At 42.2% G+C, this 17,022-nt stretch overlaps 1 protein-coding gene across 5 annotated transcripts in view; it reads left to right on the top strand.

The window, feature by feature from the left end:
• LOC137371258 (protein furry homolog) overlaps positions 1 to 17,022 on the top strand; it is a 532,970-nt gene that overhangs the window by 23,935 nt on the left and 492,013 nt on the right. The window contains exon 1 of one of the 5 annotated variants that reach the window (XM_068033518.1): positions 3,694 to 3,767. The exons of 3 other annotated variants lie outside the window; for them this stretch is intronic. Coding sequence is in view for 1 of the 2 variants with exons in the window: in XM_068033515.1 (XP_067889616.1) it covers positions 5,295 to 5,364 (70 nt within the window). In the remaining variant the exon portion in view is untranslated. Of the gene's footprint in view, positions 1 to 3,693; positions 3,768 to 4,668; positions 5,365 to 17,022 lie in introns of those variants that run through there. One more of the 5 variants, XM_068033515.1, reaches the window with a different exon arrangement.

Here is a 17,022-nt window from a genome sequence, read left to right as displayed (position 1 = left end):
AGAGTCGTCGAGTCATTACGGCACAGAAGATGGCCATTTGGCTCATTGAGTCCATTCTGGCTCACTGTAGAACAATCCAATCGGTCCCATTCCCCCAGTCTATCCCTGTAGCCCTGCAAGTTTACTTCCCTCAAGTATCCATCTAATTTGTTTTGAAAACATTCATCGTCTCTGCTTCCACCGCCCTCGTAGGCAGTCCTTCCTTGTACCATCAGCTAATGTACCAAAACTTGTACCATCTTTGTCTACCTTATCTAAATCTGTCATAATCTGTACACCTCTATCAACTCTCCCCTCAATCTTCTTTGCTCCAAGAAGAACAAACACAGCTTCACCAAGCTAACCTTGTAGCTAAATTCCCTCATCCCTGGAACCATTCTGATATATCTCTTCTGCATCCTGTCAAGGACCCTCACATCTTTCCCATGTCTTCTTTCCATTCTTCTCCTTTCTGAATGCTTCACCATCAAGATTTTCTGCAGCTTTTCATACCTTTGCCAAGGTCCCTTTAACTACTGCGACTTCATTGACAGGGTGAGGGTCATCATCGCGCCTGCACTCTCTAATTTGTCAGGAAACCTGGAAGCAGGATGCTAATGCCATGCCTCAGTTGAACAGCCACAGCAAAGCCCACACCAGCAACAACTGCGTTCCCGGGTCAGCCCCATTAAAATTCTGCCCAATTGTAATAATATGAGATTATAAAGTAAACAAAAACCCACAATGCTGGAAAACTCTGCAAATTAATATGCTGAAAAAGTTAGTTCGTTTATAAACACCACCCTGAAAACAGCCATGAATATAGGATGAAAATAAAAATAAGGAGCAAGAACATTGAATGTTTCAGGCTGTGTCCAGGCTCTGTGACCGAAAGTTGTTTACAGGCTGCCTCTGTTTACTGGCATTCATCTGAGTTTCTACCTTTGCCATTTCTCAGTCCATGTATATCGTGTCCAAACTATACTTGCTTGCTCCCATTGGCTGTGAGAAATTTCCTCCACGGTGTTGCTGTCAAATACTGTTACGGCCAGGTGAGGAGGGGGTTTCAGGCTCCCTTCTTGCCCCTTCTTATTTGACTGCAACAGGGTTTATTCCTTTTAAATAGTGGTTGTATGAGTGTTTTACCTTTCTCCTTTATTGTGATCGTGAAAGAACCAATCGGTCACGTCTTCTTGAGTTTAAACAAGAGGTAAGTTTATTAAACTTAACACTAACCTATTTTAAAAATATGCTACACATTCACGCACACATTCACACGAGAATCACACACACACAAATAGATTACAGGAGGGAAAATAGATTTGGTGGTTCGATTAAAGTCCAGAATAAATGGAATTTAAATACAGTCTGTAAAGTGGATAATCCATTAGTCCTCAGCTGAAGCTGTATTCTTGAAGTTCTTGGTTGGTCAAAGTGTATTTTGACTGGCTTGCTTTGTTCAAGATTTTCATGAAGGCAGAATCTGTAGTTGGCTGTCTTCCCCTGGTTGCTGGCTTTAGGCATGGAGGCTCCCCCAGTCGCAGACGGTTTTCAAACCTGATGTTTTCTGTGGAGAGAGAAAGAGAAGCATGCAGCTTTCGACTGCTGTTCACTCAGTTACCGCTTGTCTTCTGTCAGTGTAACAAAACTTATAGTTTTTTCAGAGAGGGACAGATGGTCACATGGTTCTCTCAATCCCCTTTGTTTTTAATGAACTTTTCTGGAACCTTCTAATGAAATTCAAGGTTCCACATGCCCCAAGATGCCAATTCACACTTGGAGGGGATTGGCTCTTTCAAAGTTAAAGTGAGGATTGCCTTGACTGCTATGCTAATGAAGGCATTTCAGGTAATTCAATCACTTAGAGCAATCCATTGTCCTGGGTGGGCTTCTTGTTAAACTTTCTGTCTCCAGTTCAATCTCCTGGTATTTCAGTGGCCATATTGGCTGTTAGTTTTTTTTTAAAGTTACTGTAGGATTTTTTCCCATTAAAAGTCTAATGTAAGTTTCCAACCAAGGAAATTAATATTTCCCATTGGCATTTAGGGTTTCCTTGACAATTACACATCTGATTACTTGAAAAAATGATCCTACATGTGGAAAATAACAATCCTAAAGCAGGAGATTTGTATTCCCTGGGTGAAACTCCCGCCAAATGCAGGAGAGTTGGTAGGGCCACTGTCTGGAAAGAATGCTAGGCCTGGAGTTTTCTTCCTGGGTGCAACGTGAAGGTTAGACCCAAAAATTCATCCAATGTTGAGCCCATTTTGCCCATGTCAAGTTACATCCAAATATCCTCCCAATCCCAATCTCATTAGAATATGCTTGAACTAAAAATGGGCAGACATTTGTGTAAAAAATGAGGCCCAGAGAAAGCACTGAGCTCACCCACATATTTCTTCCTTAAATATGAACATTTTACCTTCAATTCATTTAACCATCATTTATGTACATCCGGTCTACAATGTTTAGGAACCTGCAATTGGGAAAGCTTTTTAATTTTTAATGTAACTATGCCAAAAGATTGATTCATAGAAACAGAAAATATAGAGCAGGCCTCACTGAGGATTTTTTTGTTTAAAACCCTTGAAAAATTGCAGCATAATACCAGAAGATTGACTTTCTTCCCTGCTGTACCTAAAAATCAGGTCACAATTTTTAAAATTCTTTCACGGGATGTGGGCGCCACTGGCTCGGCCAGCATTTATTGCCCATCGCTAATTGCCCTTGAGAAGGTGGTGGTGAGCTGCCTTCTTGAACCGCTGCAGTCCTTAGGGTGTAGGTACACCTACAGTGCTGTTAGGAAGAAAAGAGACCCTCCAAACAGGTGCAATTGGAGGATGCTTTGTGGGTAGAGGTTCATTTGAGCATTGGGTTTGATGGATGGTCATTAAAAAAGGACACTTGGACAAATTGTAGTTCCAAGCATAACTAACTTATGTCCAAAATTGTGCGATCTTTTAAGTCACGTTATTGGGTTGCACCAAGATTATGCATTACACTAGGCGCAGATGCAGAGAAAGCTCCAGGCTATTGCTTCAGTCATGCATGAGCTGCAAATTATTGTTATAAAGCACTAAAGGCAAGGGATAAAATGTCATGTGAATCTTTAATTGATGCAAAGTCCTACTTTATGGCAAAATAGTAGCAGTATGTTAGCTGCTTACCTGACATCTAAGAAAAATTATTTTTTCAATTCCCAAATCTTTTTGATATTTGTTACATAGTCCATATTCTAAATATAAATATATTTGTAGGATATTTGATGTACTGTTTAAGGGGTTTGGCAAATAGTATGTCTGCAAAGGTCAGTTTTCTTGTACTGATATTAGAAAAAAAACATTGCAGTTATGCCAAGGACAGTTGAAATGTGTTGCAGAATGCTTTATATCAGTAGGGACTGCCTATACTGTAATGATAGTTGCTTTGAATTTGAAGAGTTTCATTATATGACAGTTTTTTGTCTCTAATAGCAAACATTAGAAATGCCTCTCCTCAAGAAATACAATGAACCAGATTTTGCTGTAGCAGGACATCTAATGGCATCTGCCATTAGTTAAACTTTTTTTGCCTACAAGGATGCTGGAAATGCAAACTGAAAGTAGCACAGAGAGGGAAAGAGGGCATCTTCTTAAGCAATGAGATTTACATTTTAAAAATAAACAGCAGAAGGTCTGAGAAGGAGGCTAAACGTATGAGCTGCATTCATGTCAAATCAGGTACAGAAAGTGAAACAAAGAGAGGGAAAGAAAGATTGGATAAGAGAAAGAACAAGACAGAAAGGAGAAGTAAGATTTTTTTTAAATTGACATTATTAAAATCTAATACACCTGAAGGAATACGACTCCACACTAATAATTAATTTAGGTGCCAAAGAGGTTGATTGGCAGTCACATTGTTGAAATGGTACCTATGCTTGTAATTACTAGCCCTAAATTCCGCCGCAGTTTTAGTTTGTATTTACCGTGCAAATAGAGCAACTCCACAATATTCTATGAATTCGAATGTCAATGGTGAGGCAGGGCAATGAAATGCTGTTTTTACGCCGTTAATGGCACAGCAGTGCAACGCGGACAGCATCATTTGGATATTTGCTTTTTATTGCTCATCTGCCTCTCATCTGAAATTGCTGCACCATTTATGCATAAATAACAACAAGCACCACTTTGCTATTTTGATAGCAAAATCTGGCCCATCGTATTCTGGGGTGGTTTGTATCATTTTATAGAGGAAGTGCAATCAATAACCTGAAAATGTATCATGCATTCTGAAATGAGCAGCACTGTATTCAGGCAGCATTCATACTGTCGCAGTATGCTTTCTGTGACTGAAATAAGTGTTGTAATTAAATTGGCTGTGTGACCACTAAGACAATTTGTTAATGTGAAACACGATGTTATTATTCCCTTCAAATTGAGTCATGTTGTATGATTAAAGGAGTAAGAATTTCCCACCTGTATGGAAAATATTTTTTGATCGCTGAATGTATCCAACGCTAGTATGCATTTAAAATGGTGCGTTGACGGGTAATGTTTTTTTCGGAATGAACCAAAGAAACTTAACGTACTGGCGATGGAACAGAAAAAAGCCAAGCTTAACGCCGTGCTGCGACTGATTCGCACGCGCTCTCCCCGGGGATTGGGCTGACGGATGAGCTTTTTAACGTCACTGCAACCAGATATATGGGTGCAGTTCTGCTTTACTGCAGTATGATGCGGCTGCATATATTTCAGTGCACTCTGCTTGAAGAAAAGATGAGAACGCTGCATATGCTGAGTTTGTTTTAGGGAAAGAAAGGATATAAAAACCGGCTAAATTCCCGTGATTACAGAAAATCTTTCACCGCCTTCTCAGTGTGGTTCCAACTCGGTGCTGTGTTTGCGTATGAAAGCGCAATGGATCAACGCAGCACTGTTCCCTTTTTTGCATAGATTTAAGTCTGTCAGACAGAAAAGCAACGAACAGGACACCTCAAACACTATTGAAGGACCCATTCTAATAGTATTTGTCTAGCAATTGTTTTGAGCAAACATACAAAGAATGCATGTTGAAAGACAGCAAACCTCAACATCATCTCAGTCCACCGATAAATACCAGACATTGACAAACAGAATACCAAGAAGATAGAAGCTACACAACGCATCAAGAGACCATTTAAAGACATCTTATGCTCTTTTAAAAGGACCGCTGAGAACAAGAATAAGAGTCTGTCTAGAGATTTCTTGTCTTCCTACCCTGCTGTTTATGTTACCGATTGTGCACAGTACCTGCCATTGCTATTTAGGATCACAGTAGCTTCTTTGTAAACTGCCGATATGGCCAGCCAGCAAGATTCAGGCTTCTTTGAGATCAGCATCAAGTCATTGCTGAAATCCTGGAGCAATAGTAAGTAAACACCGACCATAGTGTGCTCTATTGGACACAATACTCCTGATGGATAATGATTTTGGTTTATACATGCTATTGTTGCACATCTCTGTTTTTTTTGTTTCCAGCTGCCACTTGGAATCAAAATGTCATAGATTTAAATAATTCTCATTACGTGCGGAGGCTGTAATGGAATTAAGGAAGATTTGTCTTGATTGAATTCCCTTATCAAGCTGCTTTTAGGCCTACAATTACAGTGCAAGCATTTCCTGTCTATGTTTAATTTTGTTTAGACTTCATAATGAAAAAAATCCCCTGCATTTAAAAAAACAAGCAGGAGGGTGGTAGGACTCCATGCTAGTTGCTTTTATAATTGCTTTTTAGAACTGCGTAGTTCTGGCAGGCAAGTTATATGTAACGATAACGTATATTAACCGCCACATTGGCTTTAAAATGACAGGCGACCGAGTCACTCATTTTCATGTGTCTTTTTTTTTGTCATTAAAAACAATAGGTTTAGGTACGATTATGCATTCCATCGATTTAAGTAATAAGTGCAAAGCTTTTACCTTGAATATCTGTTTATTTTGAACATAGAAATTAGTTCTAAAGCATTCATGTATAATACCTGATTTTTAACATTTCAGTGGTTTAGAAAAACAAAATAAAGAAATGTGGAGGTTTTAGGTAGGGCAATTTGCCACAGATTGATCAGGTAATGATAGACTTGTTATATATTGTGGTAAATGAAAATGTGGATTTGAGAATTAACATATGTAATCATTACTCAGTGTCATATATTCTACCTCTGGACCCTGGTTTTGGAATTGTTTACTTTCTATCAGACCTCTTTCACGTTAGTGTCCTTCAAAATGTTTTTAATGCATTGCACAATTGAGAGCTACTGTGATAACAGTCTAGAAGCCTAAACTGATGATATTAAAGATATCGATTGTAATGTGCTATGCTGTTTGCAGTACCTGTAACTATATTTTTAGAAAATTTTAAAATACAGTCTTTGTATAAAACCTTTGATTTTATGGGCCTGACAGAACTGTATTTACATCATTGACCATCTTTGATTTTAGATCTCTTGCACAGTTTGTTGACATAATTCAAAGCCATTAAACAGTAACATAACAATTAAAAGGCCTTTTGTCATTTGAAGAAGTAGTCCTCTTTAAGAATCCATCATTACAGTTCTTCCTTTTCAAAGTTGTTGATTTAATATTCTTTGCACAGAAGAAAAGTGAAGTGCTATTTTAATTTATAGAATTGCATAGCGTATACAGCACAAAAAATGGGCCATTCCAGCGTTTATGCTCCATTCATGCCTCCTCTTGTCTTTCTTTATCGAACTCTATCAGAATAACCCTCTATTCCTTTCTCTTCATTTGCTTACCTAGCCTTCCCTTAAATGCACGTGTACTATTTGCCTCAACCATTCCCTGTGGTTGTGAGTTCCACATTCTTACTACTTTTTGGGTAAAGAGGTTTCTTCTGAATTTCCTATTTGATTACATTGATGACCTCTAGTTTTGCTCTTCTCCACAACTGGAAGCAGTTGTTTACTGTATCAAAATGTTTCATATAGATTAAAATTATTAGGTCATCACTCAGCCATCTCTTTTCGAAACCCAGCCTGTTCATCCTTTTCTAATAGGTGTAACATCAAAGTTCTGGTATCCTCCTTGTGAATCTTTTTATTTGACCTCTCCAGTGCCTTTATACCCTTTGTGTAATTGGCGACCAGAATTGTACACAGTACTCCAAATGTAATCTAACCAAAGTTCAATACGAGTTTAGAATAACTTCTCTATTTTTCAATTCTATCCGTCTAGAAATAAACCCGAGTACTTGGTTTGCTTTTTTTTTTTATGGCCTTATTAACTTCTACATCACTACTTTTAGTGATTTGTGTATTTGTAGTCCAAGATCCCTTTGTTCCTGTACCCCATTTATATTCTTATTCATGTAATAAGTGTGCTCCTTGGGGATTATTTTTCTAGGCCCCTGGAAGTTGATGTGGAGGCAGAGAGGGTAACAAACAATTTTAGGGAAAAAATGCTTCGGGCCAGTTTGTTGAAAAGTTTTCACCTTCGGCTGCTTTTCCCAGGGGCGAGCTGGGTCTGATGCCAGAAGCCCTTGCATCTGTGGCAGGAAACCAGTTAAGGTAGTTAGGGATAAAAACAAAAAGTACTGGAAATACTCAGCAGGACTGGCAGCATTTGTGGAGAGAGAAGCAGTTAACGTTTCAGGTCTGATGAAAGGTCACGGGTCACGGCCTCTGACCTGCTCTTGTAGCCATAGTATTTATGTGGCTGTTCCAGTTCAGTTTCTGGTCAATGGTAACCCCGCCACCACCTCCCCCCCCCCCCCCCCCCCAGGATGTTAGTGTGGGGATTCAGCGAGGGTAATGCCATTGAATGCCAAGGGGAGATGGTTAGATTCTGTCTTGTTGGAGATCATTATTGCTTGGCACTTGTGTGGCGCAAATGTTACTTGCCACTTATCAGCCCTAGCGAATGTTACTGAACATTGCACGATCATCAGTGAATATCCCCACTTCTGACCTTATGACAGAGGGAAGGTAATTGATGAAGCAGCTGAAGATTGTTGGGCCTAGGACATTAGCCTGAGGAACTTCTGCAGCAATGTCCTGGGGCTGGGATGGCACCTCCATTACATCCCTGCTGCTCTTGCTGCTTGCCCCTCAGCAGCACTCTCACTGGTGACACTGTGAAGGCTGCCAATTGCCCTAGCAATGAGCTGTGCTGTATCCACCTCCCTCTTCTGGATACTGCCCACTGTCCCTAATTGGATGGCACTCCCAGAGACGGGTTCTTAATTGTCCGGCACACATTAGATGGCGCCTGAGTCCTACTACTGCTGTGAACGGGGTCGGAACCTGAAATTTGTCCTGTTGCTGAAATGATCAAAGTCGAGAAAATTCAGCCTCTTATTTTTCTTAGCAAAATGTAATTCCTCACACTTATCTGTGTTGAAATTCATTTGTCAATTATATGCCCATTCTTCAAGTTTATTAATGTCTTCTTGCGATTTCTCGCTGTCCTCTTCAGTGTTGACTATCGGCCCCAATTTGGTGTCATCTGCAAATTTAGAAATTCTGTTTCAAGAGGTTTTATTTTTGTACTAAAATCTTAGAATTCTGTGTGTTTTTAAAAAAACTGCAAAAAGGATTTTCACTGGACGTGGACACCTGCAAATAGCTGAAATTTTTGGATGTTGACTTTGTATACAAGAATAGGAAAGCAGGCAGTTTCAAGGAAGCCAGCCAAGGGTTTTGCCCTCCTCAGAGCAACCTTTGAATGACACAGGAGACTCTATGACAGGTCACGTGATCGGCTCAGGAAGGTTTACTTTCACTTGGGACTCTTTTAAAAACCAGTGAGTTGGTCAAAGAGCAAGCATTTGAAATTTGTTTTCTGACCTGCCTGGAAATCAAAGTGGAAAACCCAGAAAAATACCTCTCTCTGTAAGAAGCAAACCTGTATTTGAAAGGTGACAGATTCCTATTGCCTTCTGTGTCAGAAGAATTCCTGCATCCAGTGTTGTTCCTGTTGCCTCCTGTGTTTTGGGAAATCCTGGAACATGAAGAAAGCTTCTACTAGTTTACTGCTTCTGTGAGTCCTCAGCAGACCTGTTGCTACACTCTTGCTGAAAGACCTATGACACCTGCTGTCGTCGAATTGCTTTGAACGCCTACCCATGACAGACTGTTCATCAACTTCGAGTGGCATCCAACTATTTGACTCTGGGATACCTCACCCAACTGAAGAATTTCCTACCAGAATAGGACCAACTGAATTACTTTATTATTCCTTTTATTTATGTGAAACAGCTGTAAACCAGAATCCTTTTTTCCCCCCAGTTAACCATTTTTATTGAATGTATGTGTGTGCATGAGGGCTAGGGAATTAGGGAGCTTTTCATATGTATAGATTTATCTCATTAGTTGTTAAGACTTTTTTTCTAATAAATGGTTAATGATGTTGTTTGAAGAAACCTGGTTGGTGTGCTTTATTCTGAGGGGCAAATAAAGTCTAATTGACAGTAGGTGGGAAAAATTTATTGATAGGCTGTGATCCGTGGGGAAGTGGGACTGAATTAACAGTGCATTTCTCCTGCCTGGGTCGTAACACATTTTTGATTCCAAAGTCTAAATCATTAATATAAATTGTGAATAAGAGTGGTGCCAGCACTGATCTCCACTTTCTGCCTTCTGTCACTCTGAATAGCTACCCTTTTCTCTTGCTTTCTGTCATTAAACCAGTTTAGCTATCCATTCTGCGACTTTTCCTCTGACTCAGCATCCTCTGAGCTTATTCGTTAATCTATTACGTGATACCGTATTGAAGCCTTTTGGCAATTTAGATAAATTACATATACAGCATTAACCTTGCCTTCACTGAATACAAATGTTTGGATAATTAGAGAAGAGCTTCAAGTTATTAGGAGTAATCCGTACATTCTAGGTGGAATTTTCTGAACTTAATCTCTGCTGAAATGGTGGGACTGTTAGCGGGTCAGGTATCACAACTGGAGCAAACTTTGCTGAGGCTGTTTAACTAAGCTATGCCATTAGCATCCCACCTCTGGGTTTTCCAACCAATCAGGGAGGGAGGCAGGATGACAAAGTGAGCAAGAGAACAGCCTTTCCAACCAAGTAAGCATGGAACGAAGTGGCCGAAGAAGTCAGCAGCAGGTATGGCTCCTGCAACCTGGCGATAGTGCACCAAGAGGATCCTGGACCTCCAGGAGGGTGGGAAAGGTGAGTGGCAGAACACTTTCAGGTGCCAAGTCCCACACTCTAGGCTGGACCTTGTTGTCCCACCTGTGGTGGGTTCCGTGGCAGGGGGACCTGAAGATGGGTCTGAATGAGGCCCACCATAGACCTTGACGATGGGAGGGCCTGGCCTGATCTTCCTGGCAGCGGTGAGGCTCTGTGTCAGCCAAACCCTGCCCTCTCTGTCGCTGGGTGACAGGACCTCAATTTAAAATTCAAATAAATAAAATTAATACATTTACATAGACTCACCAATCTTGAGGGACCAACGCAATGTTCAGACAAGGGCAGCAAATGCATGGGAGCACCACCACCTGCAAGTTCCCCTCCAAGTCACACACCATCCTGACGGAACTATATCACCGTTCCTTCACTGTTGCTGGGTCAAAATCCTGGAATTCCCTTCCTAATAGCACTGTGGGTGTACCTACCCCACATGGACTGCAGCTGTTCAAGAAGGCAGCTCACCACCACCTTCTCAAGGGCAATTAGCAATAGACAATAAATGTTGACCTGGCCAGTGATGTCCTTATCCCATGAATGAATTAAAAAAAACTTCCCGCGCCTTCAATTCCCTGTCCGGGGAACGATGGCGTGACACTGATGGGGAGGGGGTAGGAGGTCAGATTTTTAGTGTTGTGGGGGAACGTGATGGGGTCAGATGCATGCATTGGGTGTAGGGGATGGTGGGAAGGGTTGCACTTCAAACTTTGTGCAGTTTGGGGGGGCAGGGCAGGTAGGGCAGATGTAAAAGGTAAGTGTTTGGGGTAGGGAAGAGCGAATAGTTAATGTAACCATTATTGGTGGGATGGGAAAGGGGCATAAGAAATTATTTAATTTTGGGTGGTATGTGTTTAAAAATTTAAATTAGGTGGCAGGGCTGGCTGCCTTTTAAAAAAAAATGGCATGAGTGCCTGTTCACAGGCAGCTGATGCCATTGCCGGGGACGAACCGCCCACCCCCTCCACGGGATTTGGGGGGGCACCCCGCCATTTTTTGAGCTTGCCACCGAGATCAGCGGCAGGCTCTTAAAATCCAGTGCTCTGACTTTCTCAGTATTCTCCTTCACAGCACTGCTTAGAACAACATGTTGCAGCTGCACTCATTCCTCTCCCTGCTGGCACCTCACATCCCCTTCTGAGCAGCCAACACTCACACTCGCCCTCATCCTATTACCCTCTTGAGCCCATGCCTCACAATCACCCTCCATAAATGTTGTCCTTCCCTGCTATCCACACAAGCCATTTCTAACTCTTCTAACTCTCTGCTGTTTCTCTCCTGGCAGGGGAAGCCGCAATCCTGTCGATGAGTCTCTTCGCTTATGATGCTGCATTAACATCCCACACAGAAGAGTGTCTGCAGAGGCTCATCGACAGGATTGTGACTGCCTGCAGCGAATTTGGCCTAACCATCAGCCTCAAGAAAATGAACATCAAGGGACAGGACATCAGAAATGCTCCATCCATCAATATTGGCAACCATGCTCTGGAAGTGGTTCAAGAGTTCACCTACCTAGGCTCAACTATCACCAGTAACTTTTCTTTCAATGCAGAAATCAACAAGCGCATGGGAAAGGCGTCCGCTGCTATGTCTAGACTGGCCAAGAGGGTGTGGGAAAATGGTGCACTGACACGGAACACAAAAGTTCGAGTGTATCAAGCCTGTATCCTCAGTACCTTGCTCTACGGCAGCGTGGCCTGGACAACGTATGTCAGCCAAGAGTGCTGTCTCAATTCATTCCATCTTCGCTGCCTACAGAGAATCCTTGGCATCAGGTGGCAGGACCGTATCTCCAACACAGAAGTCCTCGAGGCGGCCAACATCACCAGCATATACATCCTACTGAGCCAGCAGCGCTTGAGATGGCTTGGCCATGTGAGCCGCATGGAAGATGGCAGGATCCCTAAGGACACATTGTACAGCGAGCTCGTCACTGGTATCCGACCCACCGGCCATCTATGTCTGCACTTTAAAGACATCTGCAAACACGACATGAAGTCCTGTGACATTGACTACAAGTCATGGGAGTCAGTTGCCAGAGCTGGCGGACAACCATAAAGGCAGGGCTAAAGAGTGGCGAGTCGAAGAGACTTAGCTGTTGGCAGGAAAAAAGACAGAAGCGCAAGGAGAGAGCCAACTGTGTAACAGCCCCGACAACCAATTTTATCTGCGGCGCCTGTGGAAGAGTCTGTCACTCTAGAATAGGCCTTTATAGCCACTCCAGGTGCTGCTTAACAAACCACTGACCACCTCCAGGCGCTTACCCATTGTATCTCGAGATAAGTAGGCCAAACAGAAGAGCAGGGGAAGAGAGCATGCAACCTCAGGGAAAGACAGAGACCCGTCGATTGGTGGGGGGCGGGGAGGGGTGGTTGTCCTCCTCTGACAGATACCTTGTTGGCTACTGGCAATTGTGCCACCAGGCCCACTGAGAAGGAGGTCTTGTTCCAGGAGGCTACAGATGTCAGCAACCACCTGTTGTGAAAGTCTGAGCCTCGTGAGATACTGGGTGGTGCTCTCACATATCAAGAGAGATGATCCTCTGCCTGTAGACTCTGTATTGGGGGCTTTGTTGTCTTCCAGCTTGATCTCTGTGTCCATCCTCTCTGCCATGTGGAGCAGCATGTGGCTGAGGAGAAGGTAGCTGCTGTTGGGGATTTTGATGCTGCTACTTGACTTGTCGCATCAGAGGTGGAAGGTAGAGCTGCATAAGCTTCCCCATGCTGTGCTGAAGGCTGGCAGCAGGGAAGTACAACTGAAGGTCAGTGAAGTGCAGGGCAGGTGAAGTACCTTCCAGGAAGTTGCCAATCATCCGCTAAGCAGTGAAAGCACACTCTCTGAGAAGAAATCTTATGAACAGTAGCCTCTCACCTGGCAGTATCTACAGCTCTTCAGTTTCACTGAAGAAACACTCAGGGCTGTGCATTTGCCTCGTTCACCCTGGAAACCTACTGACAAGTCAGGAAACGGGTGCCTGGCTGTTAAAGTCAGAATTAAGGGTGTTACGACCAGGTGAGAAAACTGTTTAGCAGTCTCTTTCAGCCTTCACCTGGTCTTACTGTAACAGGGTTTAATTTTAAAGACTGTGTTTTGAGCTCCCCCTTCGTGAATCCTTGTTCACCACTTTCCAATTATAAGGCAAAGAAATGAGCATAAACAGGCTTTCTTAGGTTTAAAGAAGAAAACTGAAATTTTATTAAATTTAAACTTAAACTCTAATTCGGTAAACGCCTACGAATACATGCTGCGCCCCAAGCTAGCATGCACATGCGGTATGCACATGCAAATAGAGACAGAAAAGAGCAGAAGAAAAATAGTGAAGAGGTTTGAGGCAATCTCTGAAGTGGGGTTTTTTACTGTGCTTCTATCTCACTATAGAGTCCTTGAATGTAGGTAGTCTTGCTTTTCGTTGGGGCCCAGTATTCTTCTTAAACCTTGTTCACTGTAGAAAGCTTTTCTCTCTTGGGGTTCATATGTCTTCAATGGATCTTCAATTCCGTGAGAAAGAGATGGGAGCAAGGCCCTTTCAGTCCAATTCAGTTTTAAAACTCTGTGGCAAGTTCAAATACAAAAAAACTCCAAGTCATGTGACTAAACTGGTCTGACCACGTCTTCTGTGTATTGGGGAAGCAGGGATTGGTTCCTTTGTTCCAACACTGTCTGATAGTATGCAGAAAAGTTCTTTCCGGCGAGGGGCCTGGCAATTCCTTGTGATAGGCCCTCTTTTCTTCCCAGCAACAATTTTAAGTTTTAATATTCATGTGGCGAAATATGTGTCTCATTCTTGGCAGGCGGGGGCCTGCATGACAAGGTTTAAAAGAGTACATAATTAGCTATTATAATATTTAAATGCCTTAACCGACAGCTATATTGGTTTCGCTTCTCATCTTCAATCCCTCCCGGGGGAAACCTGGAAGAGGGCAGGACGATGTTGGGATCCAGACCCGATGTCATTTTTGGGAGATTTTTGTGAAAATTCCCCCTCCATGTGTGAGGTACTCACTGAAAAATGTTGTAGAATGTCTATAGGATTCTTATGATTTTTAAAACAAAAATAGTTGAATTCCCTAAGATCTAACAGGATTATGGTTTTGAAGTTTTACAGAATTGCAGTAGTGAGAAATTATTAATTTTGTTTGTAGGCTATTTAACAGACAAGATTTATTTGCCTAATTGTCTCACCTGTTATTTGGCTTATTGAACTCCTGTAAACAATTCGCTACGAAGGCACAATTTCAGCAGCGTAATTCCTGCTCAAAATATTTTTAAGACTTTTAGCAGAAGACGTAGAATGGTAGCTCATGTTTATGTTGTGTGATCTCAGATGCATAATTTTCAGCATTCACTAGACATAGATAATTATGGGGCATGGTGATGCAATATATTCGAGTATGAGATGGTTGTGTGCAGTTTGAATCACATATTGTGTTAACTTCCAGATTTCATTAGTGTGCCTGCGAGGAGATACTGTGCAGAGGCCAGGTATCTCCCTAAGGAAAGGAAAAAATGGAGTATCATCACTAAGCTACTGTTGTGCGTCTGCTAGGAACTGGCTGGAATTGTATTAAAAAATCAAAGGATTCATGCCTTCCAAAATTCTTAGTGATATTTTATTTTCATGAAAATTACAGTAAAAGCTACAATGTGAATTTATGCCTGCATATATAAAGAGCTATCTAAACCTTGATCTTGTACATCTGTATCAAATCTCCCTTCAATCTCCACTGCCTAAAGTTTACGTATTTCAGGGTAATACCTGAATACCTTGAAATACCTCATTCAAATCAAGAAATTATGTTTAAACAACAGCAACTTTTATTTATATAGCACCTTTTAGCATAATAAAACGTCCCAAGGCACTTCACCAGGAGTGTTATTAAGCAAAATTTGACAACGAGCCACATAATGTGACATAAGGGCAGATGGCAAAAAGCTTGGTCAACAAGGTAGATTTTAAGCAGCATCATAAAGGAGGAACGAGAAGTGGAGAGGTGTAGGGAGGCAATTCCAGAGCTTAGGGCCTAGGCTGCTGAAGGCACAGACATCAATGGTGGAGTGATTAAAATCGTGGATGCTCAAGAATTAGATAAGCACAGATATCATGGAAGGTAGTGGGGCTGGAGGAGATTACAGAGATAGAGAGGGGCGAAACCATGGAGCAATTTGAAAAGAAGGATGAGATGTTTAGAATTGAGGCGTTGCTTGACTGGGAAACAATGTAGTTTAGGCAACATTCAAAATTTTAAAACCACACTTAATAAAGAGGAAACTGGATGGTGCAGTTGGTTGGTATACCCATCAGCTTCATCTGATAAGGTTAAAGAATTTCCTTTCCTCTAGCTATACATGTCTCAAAGAAGGACAGGCCTGGGTATCAAATAATCTTGGATACAAGGTGTTCAGGAAAGGAAAGGGGCAGGGGTGGCAGTATTGAATAAGGAGAATATTGCAGTGCTGGAGAGAGAGGATGTCCCAGAAGGGTCAAGAACAGAATTTATTTGGCTATTGTTAAGAAACAAAAAAAGGTGCCGTTACATTGCTTGGTGACGTCTATAGACCACCAACTAATGGGAAAGATGTAGAGAAACAAATTTGCAAGCAGATTACAGAAAGGTGCAAGAATTATGGAGTAGTTATAATGGGGGACTTCAATTATTTGAATATAGACTGGGATAGTAGTAGTGTAAAGGGCAGAGAAGGTGTCTTCTCTTATAGCCTGCCCTGAGGCTGCACCCCGATGGAGTTCTGTTTTTACATCCTATTTAAGGCCACAACCTGCTGGTTCCTTCCTTACAGCCTGCCTTTCTCCTGAAAGTCTGTTAAATTTATCTGGATTTAGAATTCCGTTGTTTATTGTCATGCTCCAAAATGCAGAGACCAGTAGTCTGAGTTCCACAAAGCTGCTCGGCATTTTCATTTCCCCCAGCTGTTATCATCTGCCTGGTTCATTTGCATGTTCCCAATGACTGACTCCTTGTTCTAAGATACAAAAGTCTGTGAAGGCAAAACCCATTGTTCTTCAGATATTACTGCTGTAGTCCCTTCTTCAGAAGACAATCTTTGATCTTTTCTCTCTGTTGTCCTGGTAACCTTTTGCAGATAGTCTTTTGCAGAGTGGAGGTGAGGTCAGGTGACCTTCTGGACTCCATCTTGATCTTTTAAAAATCACAATCTTTAAGACATAATCATGTTAGAAGGTCCAGCATTCATAACACCAGGACATCATTGCGCGAGTTCCTCAGGGTAGTGTCTTAGGCCTAACCATCTTCAGCTGCTCTTTTAATGACCTTCCCTCCATCATAAGGTCAAAAGGGGGGGGATGTTTGCTGATGATTGCACAGTGATCAGTACCATTTGTGACTCCTCAGATACTGAAGAAATGCATGCCCACATGCATCAAGACCTGAACAATATTCAGGCTTGGTGTGCCACACAAGTGCCAAGCAATGACTAGCTCTGACAAGAGAGAAACTAACCATCTTCTCAACATTCAACAGCATTACCATCACTGAATTCCCCACCTGGGATTACTTCTAACCAGAAACTTAACTAGACCAGCCACAAAAAACTATGGCTACAAGAGCAGGTCAGAGGCTGGGAATTCTGCAGCAAATAACTCACCTCCTGACCCCCTAAAGCCTGTCCACCATCTACAAGGCACACGTCAGGAGTGTGATGGATTACTCTCCACTTGCCTGGATGAGTGCAGCTCCAACAACACCCAGGAAGCTTGATACCATCCAGGGCAAAGCAGCCTGCTTGATTGGCACCCCATCCACCACCATAAATCTCACACCCTCCACCACTGGCGCACAGTGGCAGCAGTGTGTACCATCTACAAGATGCAGTGCAACAACTTGCCAAGCCTC

This window comes from Heterodontus francisci, chromosome 6 (assembly GCF_036365525.1).
Source record: "Heterodontus francisci isolate sHetFra1 chromosome 6, sHetFra1.hap1, whole genome shotgun sequence".
Taxonomy (NCBI): Eukaryota; Metazoa; Chordata; class Chondrichthyes; order Heterodontiformes; family Heterodontidae; genus Heterodontus; species Heterodontus francisci.
The sequence above is the reverse complement of the archived record's forward strand: the minus strand, read 5'-3'. Positions and strand labels throughout refer to the sequence as shown.